We start from the raw sequence: 19668 nt of genomic DNA on the forward strand, positions 1-19668 counted from the left end.
AAAGATGTACAGTAGAGGTTAAAAGTTTGGACACACCTCCTTATTCAAAGTGTTTTCTTTATTTTCATGACTATTTATGTCAGGTTCAAACACTGATGACATCTATTAAACAGACAAAGAAGCAAGGAATTAGACAGAATTCAATTTGGCTCAATGAGGAGAAACGCGTACCCTTGTACGGTGTCTCCACCACGCTCTGACGAAAGATTGTACGCCTCCTCTTTTATTTGGACTTTCCCTGATTACATGGCAACAGCTGTTTCTAAGGGAGGGGGGTCGTAAACAGCCACAGCTTTTGGTCACAAAACAGTTCAAAGAAAAGGTACCTGGAGGGGGGGTCAGGCCCTGCTTCCTCTTCGCTTTGTAGATCTCGGGTCAAGACAAAATCTTCCTGTGGATTACAATACATCAAAGAAACCGACAACCTTCATGTCGCTTCCCATCCTACACAGTGGAGTTTTACAAGCCTTTTGCTTGGTCGGATCAAAGACAGCTTTTGTCCTCTCGCCGGGAACTCATGGCAACACAAAGTTTTGTGATACAATTATTCTGACTATTTACATTGCAGATTGTCACATCACAACTATGAATGAACACGTGGAGTTATGTACTTAACAAAAAAAAGGTGAAATAATTGAAAACATGTTTTATATTCTAGTTTCTTCAAAATAGACACCTTTTGCTCTGATTACTGCTTTGCACACTCTTGGCATTCTCTCCATGAGCTTCAAGAGGTAGTCACCTGAAAGCGTTTTCACTTCACAGGTGTCATAGTTTTCAATCAATGTTTACTTGTATAGCCCTAAATCACGAGTGTCTCAAAGGGCTGCACAAGCCACAACGACATCATCGGCTCAGGTCCCACATCAGGGCAAGGAAAAACTCAACCCAATGGGACAATGAGAAACCTTGGAGGGGACCGCAGATGTGGGCGACCGGTGCAATGGATGTCGAGTGGATCTAGTTAATAGTGTGATAGTCCAGTCCATAGTGGACTTAACATAACAGTGTGAGAGTCCAGTCCATAGTGGATCTAACATAATATTGTAAGAGTCCAGTCCATAGTGGATCTAACATAATAGTGTGATAGTCCAGTCCATAGTGGATCTAAGATAATAGTGTGAGAGTCCAGTCCATAGTGGATCTAACATAATAGTGAGAGTCCAGTCCATAGTGGATCTAACATAATAGTGTGAGAGTCCAGTCCATAGTGGATCTAACATAATAGTGTGAGAGTCCAGTCCAGAGTGGATCTAACATAATAGTGAGAGTCCAGTCCATAGTGGATCTAGCATAATAGTGTGAGAGTCTAGTCCATAGTGGATCTAACATGGTAGTGTGAGAGTCCAGTCCATAGTGGATCTAACATAATAGTGAGAGTCCAGTCCATAGTGGATCTAACATAATAGTGAAAGTCCAGTCCATAGTGGATCTAACATAATAGTGTGAGAGTCCAGTCCATAGTGGATCTAACATAATAGTGAGAGTCCAGTCCATAGTGGATCTAACATAATAGTGTGAGAGTCCAGTCCATAGTGCATCTAACATAATAGTGTGAGAGTCCAGTCCATAGTGGATCTAACATAATAGTGAGAGTCCAGTCCATAGTGGATCTAACATAATAGTGTGAGAGTCCAGTCCATAGTGGATCTAACATAATAGTGAGAGTCCAGTCCATAGTGGATCTAACATAATAGTGAGAGTCCAGTCCATAGTGGATCTAACATAATAGTGAAAGTCCAGTCCATAGTGGATCTAACATAATAGTGTGAGAGTCCAGTCCATAGTGGATCTAACATAATAGTGAGAGTCCAGTCCATAGTGGGTCCAACATAACAGTGTGAGAGTCCAGTCCATAGTGCATCTAACATAATAGTGAGAGTCCAGTCCATAGTGGATCTAACATAATAGTGAGAGTCCAGTCCATAGTGGATCTAACATAATAGTGAGAGTCCAGTCCATAGTGGATCCAACATAATAGTGAGAGTCCAGTCCATAGTGGATCTAACATAGTAGTGAAAGTCCAGTCCATAGTGGATCTAACATAATAGTGAAAGTCCAGTCCATAGTGGGGCCAGTTTACAATGTAAATAGTCATTAAAATCAAGGAAACACATTCAAATGCAAAGGTGTGTCCAAACGTTTGGCCTGTACCGTATATGTAATACCTACTTCCGCCTGCAGGGGTCATAAATCATTATGACGTTTGGACTACAAATAGAGTAGCGGAATTCTTAAAAAAACAGATATGACGTATACCTACTTCCTGTTTAGACCGTGCCCACTGCGTGTGGACAGGTGGTGCATTTAGAGCACGCCCCCTTTCCCCCCACACACCCAAAGCCCCCCTTCAGATATTACATAGTACTACTACCTTGTTGGGAATTACTTGGTTACATTTTTTTGGGCCGTTTTGTTGTCACCCAGAATGCCTGCCAAGTGTAACCTGCCAGATAATTCAACTACAGATGTTTGAGTGACAGAAAACACTTTGTTGGACTGACATTGTTTCTTCTGTCTTCTTGCTCAAGCTCGTCTGAGAAGTCGTTTGCTTGGATGACTGCCGGTAGGAATCCTCTCTTCCTGCACTACACATTTATTAGAAAAGATCGGAGGTTTGTGGAAGTGACTGCACAGACTTGCAGAGATGGACTAGTTTAGAGTGCACGCAGCAGTCTATGACTGGGTTGCACGTAGGGTTGCAAAGGAGTGGAACATTTCCAGAAATTTACCACGGTAAATCAAGCTCGGAAAGTTTGGAAATATTGACCATTTTTTGCTTATTCATTCATGGGAATTAATGGGAATATATGGAAATGAATGGGGAATTACAATAATGATATATTATTGGGCACTTGTCTATATGCTGCTGCATCTTTGTGGCATTTTGGACTAAATGTTGACTAATGTTTTCCAGAAGGAGACTCCCAGGGCGGCGCCATATCTGGATGTCAAGCTGGGCGCCAAGGGGCCGAGGAGGGCCAGTACCTGCCTGAAGTGGACCGTGCATCTCTGCATGACAGTGAGGGTCTGTCTCTTCCGCACACACGGAAATGAAAATCAACCTTGTATATTCTGATCTCCCCAGTAGTAACTTCTGGAACGGCCTTTGAACGGATTCCAAAAAAGCCATTGATTTTTCAATACTTCCATAAGATCGTAGCATCAGGTGACCAAGAGTTTCCCGACATGATAAGTCGTTACTATGGAGTAAAGATTTACGAGCCCTGACTTATTTTCCTCGCTCTCAAAATAAAACATTCCCCACATGCTTTCTCCTCCTTTTGCTTGAGCAGAAAGCAGGCCAGTGATGATGAAGCTGTAAAGTGTGCACATTGTTCTACTACAGGCTGAATGCTGCCGGTTTCCGTTGAAAAAATCTGAATCAGAAGTACTTACATTGAGATTTTCAGTACAATCCCAATCGAGAGTAAAAAAATATTCAGTCAAAGGCTGGACTCCAGGGAGGGGGTCCATACTGAGGCCAAGGGAAAAAACAAACCTCATAGCATAAACATGTACATAGAATCAACAAAACTTGCAACAGAGGGGAGGGAGTGGGAGCATAAACATGTACATAGAATCAACAAAAAACTTGCAACAGAGGGGAGGGAGTGGGAGCATAAACATGTACATAGAATCAACAAAACTTGCAACAGAGGGGAGGAAGTGGGAGCATAAACATGTACATAGAATCAACAAAACTTGCAACAGAGGGGAGGGAGTGGGAACATAAACATGTACGTAGAATCGACAAAACTTGCAACAGAGGGGAGGGAGTGGGAGCATAAACATGTACGTAGAGTCAACAAAACTTGCAACAGAGGGGTGGGAGTGGGAGCATAAACATGTACATAGAATCAACAAAACTTGCAACAGAGGGGAGGGAGTGGGAGCATAAACATGTACATAGAATCAACAAAAAACTTGCAACAGAGGGGAGGGAGTGGGAGCATAAACATGTACATAGAATCAACAAAACTTGCAACAGAGGGGAGGAAGTGGGAGCATAAACATGTACATAGAATCAACAAAACTTGCAACAGAGGGGAGGGAGTGGGAACATAAACATGTACGTAGAATCGACAAAACTTGCAACAGAGGGGAGGGAGTGGGAGCATAAACATGTACGTAGAGTCAACAAAACTTGCAACAGAGGGGTGGGAGTGGGAGCATAAACATGTACATAGAATCAACAAAACTTGCAACAGAGGGGAGGGAGTGGGAGCATAAACATGTACATAGAATCAACAAAACTTTCAACAGAGGAGAGGGAGTGGGAGCATAAACATGTACATAGAATCAACAAAACTTGCAACAGAGGGGAGGGAGTGGGAGCATAAACATATACATAGAATTAACAAAACTTTCTACAGAGGGGAGCATAAACATGTACATAGAATCAACAAAACTTTCAACAGAGGGGAGGGAGTGGGAGCATAAACATGTACATAGATTCAACAAAACTTACAACAGAGGAGAGGGAGTGGGAGCATAAACATGTACATAGAATCAACAAAACTTGCAACAGAGGGGAGGGAGTGGGAGCATAAGCATGTACATAGAATCAACAAAACTTTCAACAGAGGAGAGGGAGTGGGAGCATAAACATGTACATAGAATCAACAAAACTTGCAACAGAGGGGAGGGAGTGGGAGCATAAACATATACATAGAATCAACAAAACTTGCAACAGAGGGGAGGAAGTGGGAGCATAAACATGTACATAGAATCAACAAAACTTGCAACAGAGGGGAGAGAGTGGGAACATAAACATGTACGTAGAATCGACAAAACTTGCAACAGAGGGGAGGGGGTGGGAGCATAAACATGTACATAGAATCAACAAAACTTACAACAGAGGGGAGGGAGTGGGAGCATAAACATGTACATAGAATCAGCAAAACTTGCAACAGAGGGGAGGGAGTGGGAGCTACGAGGGCCGGCTGCAGCTGTATAAGCCCTACTCAGCCGTCCATCGCCCCTAAGGGGAATCAAGCAATGGTGGGGGTGGGAGGGTGTGCATATGCCCATTGTCCAGGGTGTGTTGTTGTGTCTATAGGCCTGGAGCCACTCTGCAGGCAGTGCAAGCAAAGTTCAGCTCCCAGGTGTTACTAAAATGCAAATGGTTTAAAAAAAAACGCTGGCTGATTCACAAGTAGCACTTCCTCACCGACGTATCTCTCTCTCTCCTCACAGGCTCGGGGGGCCACTCGGCTCACGTGACCTCCTATTCAGACAGCGGCTATCAGGACAGCAGCGTCAGTTACTACAGCAACCAGAATGTTGTGCGTTCGGAGCCCCGTGCGTCTCTTTCAAGAAGCCCGAGAGCTGAGGGTCAAGCATCAGGGCAGGTAGGATGGATCTGGAATCCCGGAGTGTACCACAGACTCACGTCTTCTCTCTTGCACTCTCAGCCATCTGGTCGGGTCCTACGACGGATGACATCCCTACCCTCCAGGAGTCAGTCTCCCGGCTGCGCCACAGCCGGCACGGTCTCACCTTCTCGCATCTCCCTGCGAACGTCCCAGGGTAGCACCTACGACTCGCCTATCCTTTCGGAGCCCAAACCGCTGGCCGCCGTCTTCCCTGGGACCACCATGCCACCCTCCTGCCCGTCGCCTTCTTCCCCAGCTGACGGCACACAGGCCTTGGGTGGCGTGGGAGTGGGCGCCGGCGGCCGTCTGGGCTCCACTCTGTCCCTCATAGAGGGGAGGGGCATGTCGGGGTCACCGCTACGCTCTGGAATGACCGCCGTGCCCCAGCATTACGGCTCCACACTGCCCAGACAGAGCCAGTCTCTGGCCTACGGAGCAGACCCATACGGCCTGTACCAGAGGAGCGCCCTTCCCCGCCCTGACAGCCTCATAGGTCAGTCTCCGTCTTGCCCACTCAAGCCAAACCGAGACACATTAAATCCAACAATGCTCTAAATCTTGGCCGAATTATGAACAATAACTCCCACAGGGACCAGAAACAAGAGAAGGAATGTATCTAGAATGGTACCTCAACTTAAGAGTGTTTTCAGATAAGTATCTGTCAGGTTCAAACACTGATGACATCTATTAAACAAGACAAGAGGCAAAGAATCAAACAGAGGCAGAATTCAATTTGGACTCAATATTGAGGAGAAAACGTGTCGACCTGTAACCTCTTACAGTGTCACCCACGCTCTGCCAAAAGATTGCACTCCTTCTTTATTTGACTTTCTCCCCCCACCTGACCACAGCTGCTTCCAGAGGGAAGTGGGTCGTAAACATCGTTGCCTTTGGTTACCGAACAGTTCAAATGAAGAGTTCCATAAAATAGTTCAAAAAGAGTTCCATAAAATAGTTCAAAGAGAGTTCGTAAAATACTTCAAAAGAGTTTGTCTGGAAATTGGGCAGATCCTGCCGTCTGTCCGCTTTGAAGTCAAAGTGGAGTTTTAGGAGCCTTCCTCCTGGTAGGCCCCAAAGACAGCGCCCGTCTCCCTGCCAGGAACTCAATGTAATACAAAGCTTTTGTGATCATTTAGAAACAATTATTCTAACAGTATCCCTTGGCTAATTTCAACTGGAGTTCCAAGCAACCCCGCCATTAGTTTGTGTAGCAAATGTCAAAAGTGGGAACAATTTCCCCTGTGGATCAATAAAGTAAATCGGTTCGCAGCAGAGTGTGAAGCGACTGGGATGGGAATCAGCACCTCCAAGTCCGAGTCCATGGTTCTAGCCCGGAAAAGGGTGGAGTGCCATCTCCGGGTTGCGGAGGAGACCCTGCCCCAAGTGGAGGAGTTCAAGTACCTCAGAGTCTTGTTCACGAGTGGGGGAAGAGTGGATGGTGAGATCGACAGGAGGATCGGTGCGGCGTCTTCAGTAATGCGGACGCTGTATCGATCCGTTGTGGTGAAGAAGGAGCTGAGCCGGAAGGCAAAGCTCTCAATTTACCAGTCGATCTACGTTCCCATCCTCACCTATGGTCATGAGCTTTGGGTTATGACCAAAAGGACAAGATCACGGGTACAACAGGCCGAAATGAGTTTCCTCCACCAGGTGGAGAGACCCGCCGGATAGGGTGAGAAGCTCTGTCATCCGGGAGGAGCTCAAAGTAAAGCCGCTGCTCCTCCACATTGAGAGGAGCCAAATGAGGTGGTTCGGGCATCTGGTCAGGATGCCACCCGAACGCCTCCCTAAGAGGTGTTTAGGGCACGTCTGACCGGGGGTGAGACCCAGGACACGTTGGGAAGACTATCTCTCCCGGCTGGCCTGGGAACGCCTTGGGATCCCCCGGGAGGAGCTGGACGAAGTGGCTGGGGAGAGGGAAGTCTGGGCTTCCTTGCTTAGGCTGCTTACCCCGCGACCCGATCTCGGATAAGCGGAAGATGATGGATGGATGGATCAATAAAGTTTGTCTAAGTCTAAGTAAACCCCCGTAAAATCCACGCTCAAAACACTCGCTAAAAATAACTTAGACTAGGTTTTGCATGCGTGGGAAGGAAGAAAGTGAGTTTGAAGGACGGTGCTGAGAAGAAAAGGCGGATGATATTCATTGAATCAAATAAATAAATCATCAAAAAGATGGCAAAGCAATCCTAGCGTATCACTGCTGTTACAGAATGAGTCTGAACGCCAGCCCAGACTGTTAACATAATATTCAAACGGCGGACTTTGTGTTTGACAGAGAAGCAGCTGGTAGGATGTAAAAGTCCACTCTCCGAAGTAAATGCTTTACCTTGTTGTTACATTACTTTATAAAACTATTGCTGTTTTTAGTAGTACTTTCTATTGTATAGTTTTTTTCAGTGGGAGACGTTGATTTGAGATACAAGTGTTTTTGGGTTACCAATTTAACTCGTACGTTGAGGTACTACTGTGTTTTTGATTTAACATTTAAAGTTAAAGTACCAATGATAGTCACACACACACAAGGTGTGGTGAAATTATTCTCTGCATTTGACCCATCACCCCCTGTGAGGTGAGGGGAGCAGTGAGCAGCAGCACCCGGGAATAAGTTTTGGTGATTTAACCCCCAATTCCAACCCTTGATGCTGAGTACCAAGCAGGGAGGTAATGGCTCCCATTTTTATAGTCTTCGGTATGACTCGGCCGGGGTTTGAACTCACGACCTACCCATCTCAGGGCGGACACTCTAACCACTAGACCACTGAGTAGGTTACTTTAAGCCCTCATCAGAAACTCCCCAGTGGGTCTGTCTGCAGAGTTCTTAGGACTTCTTCAAAAGCAGCATCTTCACCAGTAGACTACTTCTATCACAGCTCCAGGAGGGTTTTGTTTTTGTCAAAGAACTCCACATTTTTAATGCAGGTGGCCATTGTTCATCATCTCCGCTGTCCTTCGCCAGCTTCCAACCTGCTGATGCTGCGACAACACCCGAGTCACTAAGCCTCTCCCACTGACCCACATAGCGAGGTTTCTATCACAAAGCCATCAGCTGATTATCATCTGGCAGCAGCCAAAGGCTTTTAGTCTGCCATCAGCATCTGCTTTATTCTTGATGCATGCTTAAGTGCACACACGCTCTTGCAGCCTTTGTGCACATTTGTTGTGCTTCGACATGGAAGAGTAGACTCTAGCATGTCTTTCAAAGCCACTGAACTACACCAAATATATCCTGTTCTCCAGTTAAGTGATTTTCTGCTACGTCGCCCAAGTCCTCGTTCCAAGTTATCCATCCCATCCAGAATAATCCCAGATTACAAACAGATGATGAGCAACAGACACATATTTAGGATGCTGTTCGTTAACGAGCCTGTGAGTGGCCCAAAGATGACAAGTGTGCAGGAACAAATGTTTGTATGTTGTCCTGCTTACTAAGGGGGTGTAACGGTACGTGTATTTGTATTGAACCGTTTCGGTACGGGGGTTTCGGTTTGGTTCGTAATCCTGGTTTGAGGTGAAGGCTAATTAGCTTTTAGCGTAACGTTTGCTCATTTTGCAGTGTGTGTGCGTGTGTGTGTGTGTGTGTGCGTGTGCGTGTGTGTGCGCGTGTGTATGTGTGTGTTACGGACAGCAAAGCCCCGTCTGTCTGTTATTTCACTTTACCTTTTTCTGTGTTGATTGAGCTGTGTTGAAGCGGCAAAAAAGGACATTATGTTAAATCATACTTGCCAACCTTGAGACCTCCGATTCCGGGAGGTGGGGGGTGGGGTGGGGCGTGGCCGGGGTGTGGTTGGGGGCGTGGTTAAGAGGGGAGGAGTATATTTACAGCTAGAATTCACCAACTCGAGTATTTCATATATATATATATATATATATATATATATATATATATATATATATATATATATATATATATATATATATATATATATATATGTGTGTATGAAATACTTGACTTTCAGTGAATTCTGGCTATATATATTTATTTTATTATAGATATAAATAAAAGAAATACTTGAATTTCAGTGTTCTGGAGGCTATCCAGTAGATGGCAGTATTGTCCTGTTTAAGAGTGTCCTTGAGACACAGTTTAAGAGTGAACCTTGAGACCTCCGATTCCGGGAGGTGGGGGGTGGGGTGGGGTGTGGTCGGGGGCGTGGTTAAGAGGGGAGGAGTATATTTACAGCTAGAATTCACCAACTCAAGTATTTCATATATATATATATATATATATATATATATATATATATATATATATATATATATATATATATATATATATATATATATACGTATATATATATATACATATACGTATAATATATATATATATGTATATATATATATATACGTATATATATATATATACATATATATATATATATATATACGTATATATATATATATATATATATATATATATATATATATGTATATATATATATATATATATATATATGTATATATATATATATATATATATGTATGAAATACTTGACTTTCAGTGAATTCTAGCTATTTATATATATATTTATTTTATTATACATATAAATAAAATAAATACTTGAATTTCAGTGTTCTGGAGGCTATCCAGTAGATGGCAGTATTGTCCTGTTTAAGAGTGTCACAACATTGCTGTTTACGGCAGACGAACTGCTTTACGGTAGACGAAAACGTGACTGCTGTTGTTGTGTGTTGTTACCGCGCTGGGAGGACGTTAATGGAACTGCCTAACAATAAACCCACATAAGAAGCCAAGAACTCGCCCTCGATCATTCTACAGTTATAACGTGATTGGGCAGGCACGCTGTTTATATCGTGGGAAAGCGGACGTGAAAACAGACTCTCGCCGCTGTCCCCACTCAGGTCCGCATGGAGCTGGAGGGGGCGTGGCCTCCAGCTCCGGCTGAATTCCAGGAGTTTATCGGGAGAAAATTTCTTCCGGGAGGTTATCGGGAGAGGCGCTGAATTCCGGGAGTCTCCCGGTAAAACTGGGAGGGTTGGCAAGTATGTGTTAAATGAAGAGTTTCTGTCTCTGATAGTTGATATAATAATGTAAGTGCATCATTAAGCCTACATGAACTCCATGGCGTTCAGGGATGAATAGTCTCTCTTATTGCTATTGTATTATTTTTACAGCTATAGTTGCATTAATCATTAGTAATGCAGCAGCCTAGTTTGGAATGGCAGGGTCCCTGCTATCACATGTTGATAACAATATAACATTTACATAATAAATCAACTCCAGGCTTCCCAAATGCTGTAATAAATTAAGCATGATGAGTTGACTTGAAACTGTTTAATGTTGCACTTTTTATACGTATATATGTCATTGTATTTAATCTGAGCAACAACTTGAGGCAGTTTAATGTTGATTAACGTGGGCAGAATTATTAGTGTTCCCAATGTTAAAAGGATAAAGCCATTGTTTACATATGTGGTAAATAAATAACCCAAAAATGTATATTTTGTTGTTTTCTTACTGTACCGAAAATGAATTGAAACGTGACCTCTAAACCGAGGTACGTACCGAGCCGACATTTCTGTGTACCGTCACACCCCTCCTGCTTACACACGGTAAACAACGCTGTGGTCGTGTGTGCACCCGCAGGCCTTCACAGCACCTACGCCTCTCAGTCAGGACAAATGGACCCCGAGCTGAGAGCGGCGTTGTCTCCTGATTGTCACATGACGCCAGTGTTTGACGAGCACGCCTTCCACAGCCCGCTGTACCGCAGTCCCTCTCACGACCTGCAGGGCTCCCTGTACGGGACAGGCGCAGGTGCAGTATATCAGCTCCACCCACATTGCAGATTGTTTCTTGTTGATGTCGTCGTCTAATGTGGTGTTTTTCAACCTTTTTTGAGCCCAGGCACATTTTTTGCGTTGAAAAAATCCGGCAGCAGAAATCATTAAAAAACAAAACTCAGTTGACAGTAAAAAGTCGTCGTCGCAATTGTTGGATATGACTTTAGACCATAATCAAGCATGCATCACTATAGCTCTTGTCTCAAAGTAGGTGTACTGTCACCACTAGGGATGTCCGATAATGGCTTTTTGCCGATATCCGATATTCCGATATTGTCCAACTCTTTAATTACCGATACCGATATCAACCGATATATGCAGTCGTGGAATTAACACATTATTATGCCTAATTTGGACAACCAGGTATGGTGAAGATAAGGTACTTTTTAAAAAAATTAGTAAAATAAGATAAATCAATTAAAAACATTTTCTTGAATAAAAAAGAAAGTACAACAATATAAAAACAGTTACATAGAAACTAGTAATGAATGAAAATTAGTAAAATTAACTGTTAAAGGTTAGTACTATTAGTGGACCAGCAGCACGCACAATCATGTGTGCTTACGGACTGTATCCCTTGCAGACTGTATTGATATATATTGATATATAATGTAGGAACCAGAATATTAATAACAGAAAGAAACAACCCTTTTGTGTGAATGAGTGTGAATGGGGGAGGGAGGTTTTTTGGGTTGGTGCACTAATTGTAAGTGTATCTTGTGTTTTTTATGTTGATTTAATTTTTTTTTAAAAACACCAAAAAAACGATACCGATAATAAAAAAACCGATACCGATAATTTTCGATATTACATTTTAACACATATATCGGCCGATAATATCGGCAGGCCGATATTATCGGCCATCTCTATATAAAACATAATATAATGAAAAAAAAGAGAAATTGAAAAAATAAATGAATATAAAAAATGTGTGGAAAACAGTATACTGAGTTTTTCACATTTTTTTTAACTTATTTGTTTATCATATTTCTCTTTTTTTTATTACATTGTGTTTTATCTTGTATATACTAGAACAAAAAGAGAAATCAAATAAATATATAAATCTAAAAAATGTGGGGAAAACTTAGTATACTGAGTTTTTCACATTTTTTTCTTATTTTCTTTTTTTCTCATTTTTTTTCTTATTTTTTTGTCACATTTCTCTTTTTTATTATATCATGTGTGCGCACGCAATTTATTCATCAAATTCACAAAATAATAATCGCATCAAAGCGTAATAAAGTTCAATAAAGCGCAATAAAATGTATCAAAGCGTGATTTAAAGCGTAACAAAGCGGCATCAAATCGTGAGGAACGGTAACAAAGCGGGAAATAATTCGTATCAGAGCATAACATTACTTCGGAGATCGGGATATTCGTGGAAAAATTGACATTGCCGCGCTTTAAAGCGGCGAGCAAAGCGCCGTTGGTGTGAACCGGGCCTTAGCTGCGGGCTGCAAATGGCCCCCGGGCCGCACTTTAGACACCCCTGATGTAGTGCAAGGAGGACAATACTTGTTTACATACAAATCTCAAGTGACTGCTTTTTGTTCAAAGTAATCCCCAACCACTGTCATGTCACATAAGTGCGCCGTGACAAATCCTCGGGAAATGATCCAATTTCACTTCATTGGTCCAAAATTAATGAAATAAACGATCGATCTGTGCCAGTGACGTGTATTGACAGATGGCAGAAGGTACTTAAGGTTTGGAGACGGCGGTCTATAGAAATGTGTTTAAGAGGACAAAAGCTCACCTTTCTTTATCCTGGTTGGACTTCTTTCAGCTGTGGGGACTCTCCCTCGGACCACAAGCCACTGCAGCACGCTGCCGTACCAAAGAAGCAACTACGGACTGAATAACGCGAGCGTGTACGTCGATTCCTTCAGGGTCCCCGGCGAGCCCGTTTTCTCTCACCGGCACTCTAATCTGGTGGAGCGGATGGTCACCCGCACGCCATCCATGGAGAGCATCCACAAAGACCCCAGGTGAACAGGAAGAAACGACCTCTTGACTTCAAAAAAAAAAAAAAAGAACATTAATGAAGAGACTTCAGCAGAAACAAGATAAAGTCGAAACTCAATTAGTCTCCTCGCTCTTATTCACCCCCAGGGAGTTTGCGTGGCGAGACCCCGAGCTGCCGGAGGTCATCCACATGCTGCAGCACCACTTCCCCTCCGTGCAGTGCAATGCCGCCGCTTATTTGCAGCACCTGTGCTTTGGAGACAACAGGATCAAAGTGGAGGTAAAGGGGCAGACTTAAAAGAAGTAAATGCTAGTGCCATTATCTTGACATAATGATATGCGCTCGGCATTACATTTCTTGAAACCAGCAAAATTATACTAAAAACTAATGTATTGTTCTTAATGGAAAGGCAACAAGGCAAGCGCTTGTTACTCTCGGGGTCTCCTAGCCGCTCAGGCAAATCATATGGTCTAAAAATGCATTTTTCCATGGATAACATGACATCATCGCGCCAAGTGCGAGCTCTTTCAGTCAATTAGTGCGCATATATACAGCCCGGCCCCCGGCCAAAATTGTTATTAATTTTAATTTTGAAGAAGGTAATACAAGCACCTTGTGTAGTATTGATAGACAAAGGATAGATTGAGCCGTTATGAGCCGTGCACACTGCAAAAACTGAAATCTAAGTAAGATGAAATATCTCAAATAAGGGTGATATTTGCTTATTTTCTGTCTGATAAGATAATTCTTCTCACTAAGCAGATTTGATGTTCGAGTGTTTTACTTGTTTTAAGTGTTTTGGTCCTAAATGATGTCAGTAAGATATTACAGCTTGTTGCTGAGATTTGATGACCTATATTGAGTAAAACATGCTTGAAACTAGAATATCAACTGTTGCAAAGCTGTGTCATCAACACTCACAAGTATAAAACTACTTTTTTAAAGTAAAAATCTCTTATTTCAAGCATGAAATAAAAAAAATCATGACTTTGACACAATTGTGTCTCATAATTAAAACAGATGACAGCCAAATGGACTTTGCTGTTTTATTTCCAATGAAACAATAGAAAACACGTACTCATATAGTAGTACAGTTGGCACAGTACAGTAAACTGACAGTTAATATTTAAACATTTAACATGTGACATTTCTAACAATTTTGAACAGAAATAGTTCATGCACATTCCAGGCATGTGATTTGACCACAATGAAAAAGACTGAAAAAATTTCCAGGGGTCTGGGGGACGAAGGCCCCCAGCCAGGTCCAGCCAGGTCCCCCCACCAGTGCCCTGGTGGGCTGGTGGGGGGATAAGGGGGGCAAGGCCCCCCGAAGCTCCTGGTTTTTCACCAATTTAACATGCTAAAATTAACAAAGACAGCACCACTTGAAGAAAATATTTTAGTGTTTAAAGACATGAAAACATCATTAATAGAACATACATAACCCAATTATAATAATGAATCACTGTATATGGTTCAGTCCCAACAGTATTTAGTCACTAATATTTACATCTTGTGTTCATTTCACATCCACAGGTGTCACATTGATCAGTGTTATTATCTACAGTTTATTTACAGTATTACCACATTACTTCAGTTCACTTCACACATTAGCTTTCTCGGAGAGCCCTAACATGAGCTTTCCTTGCAAATGTATTTAACAAAATACCAAATGTAAACATTTCTTCCTTTTCGCCAAAATAGGATATAAATTAATGAAAATAATTAAACATGTTTAGTATTGTTTACTCATATTTGAAAACAGGAAATAATAATAATGTGAGGACACTGACTTATTGCATGAAACAAGTGTGAAAATATTTACCTCCAAGATTGTTACACCACTGACAATAGTTTCAACAGACTACATAAGAACTTAATATTACAAAATAGTATTATATGCAAATTTATTTCAAATAAATTGTTAACTGGATTCAATAATGCGACTCTTTGAATTTCTGTAATTTCATAATAGAGTTTCACGTGGCTTTTTATTTTTAGAAAAACCCATTTATATTTCACAAAGCAATAATTGGTTAATATTTAAAACAAACATGCGTATTTCGCAAGCAAATATTTTTTAGCTTACCTCATTATTAACAACTCTGTCTGCAACTGAAGTGGGTGGATCTTTCCTCTCGATGTCTACGGCAGTTGTCGATGTAAACAAAGGATGAAGTCCGTAAGGTTTGCTCACTTTCGGTTGACATCCAAAAGTACCAGCTAGTGAAAAGTTCGTTTTCTTTGCTTCAAGTTGTTTCATATGTTTTTGGCGTTGCGCATGTACTTCCAAAGCCTTGAAACCTCGTGATCCATAGTCAATATTATCATGACACCACGTGCACAAAACCTTTCCGGGACGATCGATTTTCCGAATAAAATCACAGAACAAAGTCGTAACTTCCTTCTTCCCAACAGTATCAGTGATTTCCCTTTCCATCCAGTCCCATTGAAACTTTAGGGTCGGAAAAAAAAAAAGAAAAACGGGAGATCATTTTTTTCCCCCCCGAGATTAAAAAAGACGGAATTCCGACTTTAGACGGAAAAATCACATGCCTGATATTCAGATAAATTACTCAAAATTACAATTAAATTTTTTTTGTCCGGGCTGTAATTGACGCACTAATTGACTGAAAGAGCACGCACTTGGTGCGATGATGTCATGTTATCCATGGAAAAATGCATCTTTAGACAATACGATTAGCCTGAGCGGCTAGGAGACACCGAGAGTAACAAGCGCTTGCCTTGTTGCCTTTCCCTTAAGAACAACAAATTAGTTTTTAGTATAAGTTTGCTGGTTTCAAGAAATGTAATGCCGAGCGCATATCATTATGTCAAGATAATGGCACTAGCATTTACTTCATTTAAGAATATTTTTCAACATATTGAGCAAAAAGGTCTCTTTTTTTTCTACCGAGAAAAGTGCACTTGTTATTAGTGAGAATATACTTATTTTAAGCTATTTTTGGGTTCATTGAGGTTAGCTAATTTTACTTGTTTTGGAAAGTCTTGACAAGCCAAATGTTCTTGTTCTATTGGCAGATAATTTTGCTTAGTTCAAATAAAATACCCCTCATTTTTGTGTTTTCTTTCTTGTTTTTGAACACTGACTTTTTGCAGTGCAGTTTCTCAGTCTACAAGCCCCAACGTGAATCCTCTACTTTCTCTTTTTTGAGCCACCGCACCATCTGTTCCAACTAAAAGTGATGAAATATCGCTGGCAAATGTGTACTCTTCTTATTACACTCCTTCCTGCGGAATAAATAACTGCAGCATAATGCAGCTCAGGTGTCTTTTGATGCTGTCTGGGCACACAACCATGAATTGATTTAACGTGGACCCCGACTTAAACAAGTTGAAAAACTTATTGGGGTGTTACCATTTAGTGGTCAATTGTACGGAATATGTACTGTACTGTGCAATCTACTAATAAAAGTCTCAATCAATCGATCAAAAACAACGCAGACCTGTTCCGCTGTGACTGAATACAGAATCTGAGGACTGCGGTGTGGCTACAAGAATGTATCTGTGTTCTACGGCATGTTTAATCCAGGTCATGATTCTATAGGACTGTGTTTTTTCAACCACTGTGAGATACAGTCTGGTGTGCTGTGGGAGATTATGTAATTTCACCTATTTGGGTTAAAAATATTTTTTGCCAACCAGTAATTATAATCTACAAATAATGTGTTGTTGTTGAGTGTCGGTGCTGTCTAGTAACCGTGCAATACTCTTCCATATCAGTAGGTGGCAGCCGGTAGCTAATTGCTTTGTAGATGTCGGGAACACGTTGTGTGAGATGACAAGGGTTTGTCGTCGTATCTAATGATTAAACCAAAAATAAACAAAAGGTGAGTGCCCCGAAGAAAAAACATTGAAGCTTAGGGAAAACTAAAACCTAACTGGCTACAAAGTAAACAAAAGCAGAATGCTGGACGACAGCAAAGACTTACTGTGGAGCAAAGACGGCGTCCACAATGTACATCCGAACATGACATGACAATCAACAATGTCCCCACAAAGAATGATAGCAACAACGTAAATAGTCTTGATTGCTAAAACAAAGCAGATGCGGGGAATAGCGTTTAAGGAAGACATGAAACTGCTACAGGAAAATACCAAAATAAGAGAAAAAGCCACCAAAATAGGAGCGCAAGACAAGAACTAAAACACTACACACAGGAAAACAGCAAAAAAAAACTCCAAATAAGTCAGGGTGTGATGTGACAGGTGGTGACAGTACACCCACTTTGAGACAAGAGCTATATTGATGCATGCTTGGTTATGCTTTAAAGCAGACCTGGGCAAATTAAGGCCCGGGGGCCACATGCGGCCCATTAAGCTTTTCAATCTGGCCCGCCGGACATTCCCAAAAAAGTGTAGCTGCCATTATGATGTGCAGTGATGTTTTCTAATGACCTCAAGTCTTCAACTAAACAGAGTACTTCAAGGGTTGGAATCTGCACTTTTCCATGATATACTAGTTACTATCATACTTGCCAACCTCCAATATCGGGAGGCGGGGGGTAGGGGGTGGTGGTTGGGGGCGTGGTTATTTACAGCTAGAATTCACCAACTCGAGTATTTCATATATATTTCTTTATATATATATACATATATATATATATATATATATATATATATATATATATATATATATATATATATGTATGAAATACTTGACTTTCAGTGAATTCTAGCTATATATATGTATGTATATATATATATATATTTTATTTACATAGAAAAAAAATATATATACTTGAATTTCAGTGTTCCGGTGGCTATCCATTAGATGGCAGTATTGTCCTGTTTAATGTCTCCGTTCATTGGGCAGGCAAGCTGTTTATATTGTGGGAAAGCGGACGTGAGAACAGGCTGTCCCCACTCAGTCTCAAGTCCGCATTGAGCTGGAGGGGGCGTGGCCTCAACGCTGAATACCGGGAGTTTGTCGGGAGAAAATCTCTGCCGGGAGGTTGTCGGGAGAGGCGCTGAATACCGGGATTCTCCCGCTAAAAACGGGAGGGTTGGCAAGTATGGTTACTATGGTCATCTAATTAGTTACTATGGTAATCTAATTAGTTACTATGGTCATCTTATTAGTTATTATGGTCATCTAATTAATTACTATGGTAAGCTAATTAGTCACTATGGTCATCTAATTAGTTATTATGGTCATCTAATTAGTTACTATGGTAATCTAATTAATTACTATGGTAATCTAATTAGTTACTATGGTAATGTCAGTCACAGCAGTTCAGACGAGGCACCAAGCAGTGTGGGTGGGGAGTGTTTCCACAGAGTGTTTCCGGAGCCTGAAATGTGGGTGTCAGGGACAGACGCGGCAGGAGATTTTTACAACAAAGTTCTAAAGCTTAGTGAAATATCAGATGAATCAGATTGTAGGTGGTCTTTTTTATTACCCTTCGCGTTCATATTTTGCTGTGTTTGTCGCATTTTTGTTGCGTTTCACTTTGTGGTAAAATTTGTGGATGGAGAAGGGGTGTGACGTTTATATGTTGTCAATATTCCGTGTTTTATCGTTCATAGAAAATCGTAAATCCCACATTCTTTATTTTCATGTTCATTCTGGGTGTCTTGTTCAGTAAAAAGAAGTCAAATTCAACTCCGTTTTTTAAGGCGGTCTGTCATATTATCGGCCGATATATGCGTTAAAATGTAATATAGGAAATTATCGGTATCTTTTTTTTTTATCATCGGTATCGTTTTTTTTTGTTTTTTGTTTTTTTTTATTAAACCAACGTAGAAAACACAAGATACACTTACAATTAGTGCACCAACCCAAAAAACCTCCCTCCCCCATTCACACTCATTCACACAAAAGGGTTGTTTCTTTCTGTTATTAATATTCTGGTTCCTACATTATATATCAATATATATCAATACAGTCTGCAAGGGATACAGTCCGTAAGCACACATGATTGTGCGTGCTGCTGGTCCACTAATAGTACTAACCTTTAACAGTTAATTTTACAAATTTTCATTCATTACTAGTTTCTATGTAACTGTTTTTATATTGTTGTACTTTCTTTTTTATTCAAGAAAATGTTTTTAATTTATTTATCTTATTTTACTAATTTTTTTTTTAAAAGTACCTTATCTTCACCATATCTGGTTGTCCAAATTAGGCATAATAATGTGTTAATTCCACGACTGCATATATCGGTTGATATCGGTATCGGTTGATATCGGTATCGGTAATTAAAGAGTTGGACAATATCGGAATATCGGATATCGGCAAAAAGCCATTATCGGACATCCCTAGTTTTTAGCATTCAATCAGACATTATTGTGAGGTTTTGTATTAGTGTTCCTAAAAATAGATATACTGGCCCCCAGACACATTTTTTCTCTAAATTTGGCCCCCCTGAGTCAAAATAATTGCCCAGGCCTGCTTTAAAGTCATATCCCATATAACGACTTTTTACTGTCAACTGAGTTTGTTTTAAAGATGTCTGCTGCTGGTGTGCCTCCGGATATTTTCAATGAAAAAAAAAG

At 41.1% G+C, this 19668-nt stretch overlaps 1 protein-coding gene across 1 annotated transcript in view; it reads left to right on the top strand.

Annotated features, from left to right (window-relative positions):
* LOC133648030 (plakophilin-4-like) overlaps positions 1 to 19668 on the top strand; it is a 75296-nt gene that overhangs the window by 23153 nt on the left and 32475 nt on the right. The window contains exons 4-10 of the mRNA XM_062043801.1: positions 2532 to 2566; positions 2918 to 3028; positions 5200 to 5354; positions 5418 to 5871; positions 10987 to 11157; positions 12970 to 13171; positions 13296 to 13428. Coding sequence (XP_061899785.1) covers positions 2532 to 2566; positions 2918 to 3028; positions 5200 to 5354; positions 5418 to 5871; positions 10987 to 11157; positions 12970 to 13171; positions 13296 to 13428 — 1261 coding nt within the window. The remainder of the gene's footprint in view (positions 1 to 2531; positions 2567 to 2917; positions 3029 to 5199; positions 5355 to 5417; positions 5872 to 10986; positions 11158 to 12969; positions 13172 to 13295; positions 13429 to 19668) is intronic.

The sequence above is a fragment of the Entelurus aequoreus genome, linkage group LG01, assembly GCF_033978785.1.
Source record: "Entelurus aequoreus isolate RoL-2023_Sb linkage group LG01, RoL_Eaeq_v1.1, whole genome shotgun sequence".
NCBI lineage: Eukaryota > Metazoa > Chordata > Actinopteri > Syngnathiformes > Syngnathidae > Entelurus > Entelurus aequoreus.